Genomic DNA, 5,019 nt, shown 5'->3' on the forward strand with positions numbered 1-5,019 from the left:
TCTCTGAAAACCAATTTGGGGCAAAACCCTGCGGGCTCCCGGGTTTACGATCCGGAGGTGCCGAGACACAGAGGAAAGGAACCCCTCCAAGTGTGTCCCCCGTGTCCCACCCCCCTAAACCCCCGGTGCTGGGGACACCCCCGTGCTGGCATCGCCCCCGTACTGTCACCCACCTGCAGAGCCTCTCTAAAAACCAATTTGTGGTAAAACCCTGCGGTCCCGGGCTACGAGTCCCGGTGTCGGGCTACGATCCGGAGGTGCCGAGACACAGAGGAAAGGAACCCCTCCAAGTGTCTCCCTCGTGTCCCACCCCCCCAAACCCCCGGTGCTGGGGACACCCCCGTGCTGGCATCGCCCCCGTCCCGCCACCCACCTGCCGAGCGGCGTTTTCGGCCGTCAGGTTGGTGTTGTAATTCCAGCTGGCAGAGACGCTCTCGAAGAAGACGAGCTCGGCCGTGGTGTTGTAGTCGCTGGCGAAGGAGGCGGCCCCTTGCTCGGTTTTGTCATGCTCGGGGGGCTCCAGGTCGGGCCGGAGGGCACCTGCCAGGCTCAGCCAGAGCAGCAGCCCCAGCGCCGGGGGCATCGCGGAGGGAGAGGAGCGGAGAGGAGCGCAGCGGAGCGGGGGCCCCGTTCGGTGCCTTCCGAGACGGCTTTGCCTCCGCTGCCGGCTGCTTATAAACCGGCAGCTTTCGCGCAAACCCTGCCCACCGAGCCTGCCTCCCCTCGCAGATAAGAGCGGAGCGTTCCTCTGTGCCTCCCAGGATTGCGGGAAGGAGCGGGGAGAGAGCGCTGCCTCGGGGGGCAAAGTCCTTTCAGCTGCCGGGAGGGAAGGGGAAGGGGCTGGGATGGGAGGGAGGGAAGAGGATGGAGGAGAATCGAGGGAAAGGCAGGGAAAAGAGAAAGGAGGAAGGTTGGGGTGGATGGGGTGGGTGAGAGGCAGCTCCAACCCTGCAGGGTCGYGGTCCCTTCCTGATTTGGGGATGGGGTTAGCCGGGCCATGGGGTTTGGCAGGACATGTCCCCACCCCGGCATCACACCACGGACACCCCTGAGCAACACTCCAACCACCTGCTGTGGGCCAGCAGGGCGAGCAAAGAGGGGAAACCCTTCCCATGGGACACACCCAAGGTCCACCTCACGCTGCTTCCTGCCAAAGCGATCCCCTTCCCAAAACAACCWCATTTTTCAAAGAAACAGAGAACTTCTCCTGGCTGTGAAGTCACATCACATCACAGCGAGTGTTTTGGGCTTGGAAAAATGAGGCTGATGACAAACAAATAACAGAAAGTTCCTTCAAAATGAAAGCCAGACCCATGTTGGTGGGTTTGATAAGTCATTTGTTTTGTTTTRTTTTGTATTTGTTTAACTAAAGCCTTTTCCCCTAGGGCCTGGCCTCAGCCATGGGAATGGCTGAATTTGGGCCCTGTGCTGGCTGAGCTCATCACTCCTTGTTGGAGCAGCCACCCCATCGGGACACACCTCAGAGAGAGCTTCTTTTGGGGGAAACAGAAGGAAATCCTTGKTTTTTTGTCCCTGCTGGGAGCTGTGGAGCAGCCGGACACCATTGTGGCCTGTAGGGACCATGTGGTCACTCAAAAAAGGACAAATCCTGCTGTCWGCACTGGGGACCTTATGGGGTGTGCACAGCCATTAAAAAATAAAAAAGCACTGCAATCCTGTCTGTTAAACCCCACTCCAAAAATCACAGCTTCRCACCCTCCACTTGCACAGGCTGATGTGGGCACACAAAAACCCTTCATCCCCCTGACCCCAAACCCACGGGGGAGCACAAAAAGCCCCAGCACCACCTGCAATCCTGGACATCCCAGAGCTGGCCACAATGCCCACATCTGCCTCCAACCCCCCTTGCTGACTACTTCCCCACCGGCCACAGCTCTCTGGAAAGTCCAGTTTACTGGGAAGCTGGAAAAAAAAAAAAAAAAAAGGTTGTTTTGGCTCCAGTTTGTCTGGAGACCGAGGGCCAGCGAATGGAGATTTCCTGCCCCGTTGCAGCCTCCATTCCCAGCCGCGCCAGGGAGGGGTTTTCCCGGCTCCGGGTCGTGATGCAGCCTCTGGCACCAGCGGGAGTTTCAGGAGAGAATCGAGTCTGTGTGATGTTCCTGGTATCCAGAAATCCCAGCAGATGAGATCTTCTCCAATGATTTGTCCGATGGATGAGGCTGCAGGAAAAGGGCAGCTCTTCTCTGYCATTTCACACAGGAGCATCTTCCAAGGGTGAAGAAGGGCTGATGCTGCTGCTGCTGCTGGACTTTGTGGGGCAGAAGAAGCTCCTCTTGAGGGCTCCATCCCCGAGGGTGCCCTCAGCTTTGTGTCATCCTATCCTGGAAAATTCCTGCTGGAATCAGGCAGAGAAAAAAACCTCATGAAGGAAAATGCAAGGTGATGTGGCTGCAGGTCCAGGAAGGTGGCTGAGATGCCTGCAGCTCTCAGGTGCTGTCACTGCTCCCTCTGTGCCACCCCAAATCCATTCCGTGCTCCAAAACCCACCAAGGACGGGCTCAGAGTGACCCGTGGGCATCCTGTGCAGCAGAGTGACCACTCCCTGTCCTCTCCTGRCTGCCTGATGGACATCCATCCTCTCCCAGCYTGCAGGGTACCCATGGCTTCCAGCRCMWCRSACCAGAGGGGMAGGAGATGCTGAAMAMCGYGAGAAACGCGTTGCCACGGAGACGGATGCGGAACGGAGCGCATGGGGACAGGGATGTGGCATCTCCAGCAGCTGCCCTGGGCCACGGGATGCTCCTCCTCATGGCTTGGCAGTGCCACCATCTCTCGTGGAGACTTTGTCCTGCCCCTCCCATCACGCGTGGCATGGCCGGGMTGTCACCGCGGCGCGTTGGTGACACCGAGGAGCGCCACTCACTCACAGCATTTTGAGTCTGTTCTTTAGTTTGGCAGATCTGCAGAATATCCCTGCCCGCAGTCAGCAGGGATGGAAAGGGTTCTGACTGCCCAAACCAAAGAAATGAGGAGTTTTGACTGTTTTTGCCCGTGATGTGATGGCAGAGGGTGAGCGGGTGTGTGGAGCGAAGGAGCAGAGATTTGGGRATGGTCCCKGTGCTGCCKGGGAGGATTTGGTGATTTATGTGGRTGAATCCCAGCCCTAAGGCCTCTGGCTGGGGATGCTCAGGTTATTTYCCCCTTCTTTCATTTTATAAACCTCATTTTTGGCTTCCCCATCCCAACATTTCTCAAAGGCTTCACGGTTTCTTCATAATTTGTCTGATCCATCTCTCTCAAAAAACCGAGGTGAAAAAAAATTATTCCCTTTATGTGGAGAAATTATTCCTCCCTGATTTAAACCCCAAAAGACCTTATTTTAATAGTCCAGAGCACCTGAGTGTCACTTTTCCTGTGGTTTCACGGACGTGACAACTCCTGCACCTGTTGGTACAAATCACCGCATTGAGAATTTTTTTCCTCCCTCTCCAGACCYTGGATTTAAAGGCTGCTGCTTTATTTACTGACGAATTCAATCAATTATCATCGTGTATAATTCACTAAGCTGCTTTCCCAGCTGTGGTGACGCTGCCGTCAGGGAGAGGGTGGAAAAAAACACCCAACCAAGTCCAATTTTTTTCATCTAAACAAACAGCTTTTTTTCTGATCCTTAAAAAAAAAAAGCAAAAAATAAACACCCCAAGCAATCGGGTTTTTTGTTTTTTGCCGTGTATTTCAGACCTCTGATTGCTCAAATAATCTTTTGACCTCTTCTGCTAAAATAATTTGGACCTTTTCCCATGAGAGCTGAGGCTGGTGGAGTCCCTCGATGTCACCTGGATCTGGGGACTGAAATGGCAAGGAATTAATTGTTTTTCCCTAAATGTAAGAGGAATCCTTGCTCCTGCTGTCTGACTGTGAAAGGTTTCTGTCACCTGGATTTGGGGACTGAAATGGCAAGGAATTAATTGTTTTTCCCTAAATGTAAGAGGAATCCTTGCTCCTGCTGTCTGACTGTGAAAGGTTTCTGCTGAGCGGTTTTGGTGGCACTGTTTGGGGCAGTTTCCAGCTTTTCTCTGAATTTAAGGTGTGTCCAAAACCTTCTGTGTCCCCTCTGAGCGGGGATGGGGCAGCTCAGCTCAGCCCTGGGGCAGCGAGTGCTGCTTTATCAAAGTGCACACAGTGCAAAGCAGCAGAAAGCTCCTTATCACCATTTCCACCCCACCCCATAAAAACCCTTTCCAACACCCTGGTGCCCTGGGACAAGGGTTTATTGTCCTGGGTCAGGCCTGGGGACACACACGTGACCTGCACGGGGCAGATGAGGGGCACCGTGTGTTTTTCTGAGCAGCTCAGTGGGGTTGAGGTGAGTGGGAAGGGGATGGACACGTGGTTGGCACCATCACATCTCCTCAGCATCAATCCCAGTCTGGGAGCAGCGCCAGCTCCGGGATGTGTCCACTGCAAGGAGAGCCCTGAGGATGTGCTGTGACACTGCAAGGCCCTCAACGTTAGGGTTCCTAAATGTTTTTATTTAGTTTTATTTAGATTAATTAGATTGTTATTTATTTTGTTTAGATTTTATTTTATTCCCATGTTTTGGGAGCATCCTAAATGAATGTAAGACCCCAATAGTGCAGGATGGGTCGGGCAAACCATCAGGAGCATCACAGGGCAAGAATTTAAAACCTGGCCAGAAATCACTGCTAGCTCTTTGCCCTTCATCCGCCCTCCTTCATCCCTCCTCCCTCCACTTTAATTTCTCATCCTTCATCTCTCATCCTTCATTCTTTGCCCTTCATCTCTCATCTTTCACCACTCCATCTTTGCCATTCAGCTCGAGCTGGGCATGATACGGGGTGAGCAGAGAGGCCAAAGTGTTCCCTCTGCACCCATCAGCCCAATAAAACACAGCAAAGTCCATCGTTCCCCCCATCCCCCCCTTTCTTTAATAACCAAAAACAATCCCGGCCCCGAGGCGAGCGAGCGTGACTGTTCCAGGAGCATTAATCATCCTCCAGGAGCCCGTTATCGCCTCTGTTTATCCCAACTGCTGGT

At 53.8% G+C, this 5,019-nt stretch overlaps 1 protein-coding gene across 1 annotated transcript in view; it reads right to left on the reverse strand.

The window, feature by feature from the left end:
• ACE (angiotensin I converting enzyme) overlaps positions 1–786 on the reverse strand; it is a 20,966-nt gene extending 20,180 nt beyond the window's left edge. Inside the window, exon 1 of the mRNA XM_057381177.1 lies at positions 374–786. Within this exon, the coding sequence (XP_057237160.1) occupies positions 374–583 (210 nt within the window). The 5' untranslated portion in view covers positions 584–786. The remainder of the gene's footprint in view (positions 1–373) is intronic.
• Between the last annotated feature and the right edge of the window lie 4,233 nt (positions 787–5,019).

Source organism: Malurus melanocephalus, unplaced genomic scaffold (genome assembly GCF_030028575.1).
Source record: "Malurus melanocephalus ecotype Western Australia unplaced genomic scaffold, MMel_1.1 scaffold_496, whole genome shotgun sequence".
In the NCBI taxonomy this organism is placed as follows: Eukaryota; Metazoa; Chordata; class Aves; order Passeriformes; family Maluridae; genus Malurus; species Malurus melanocephalus.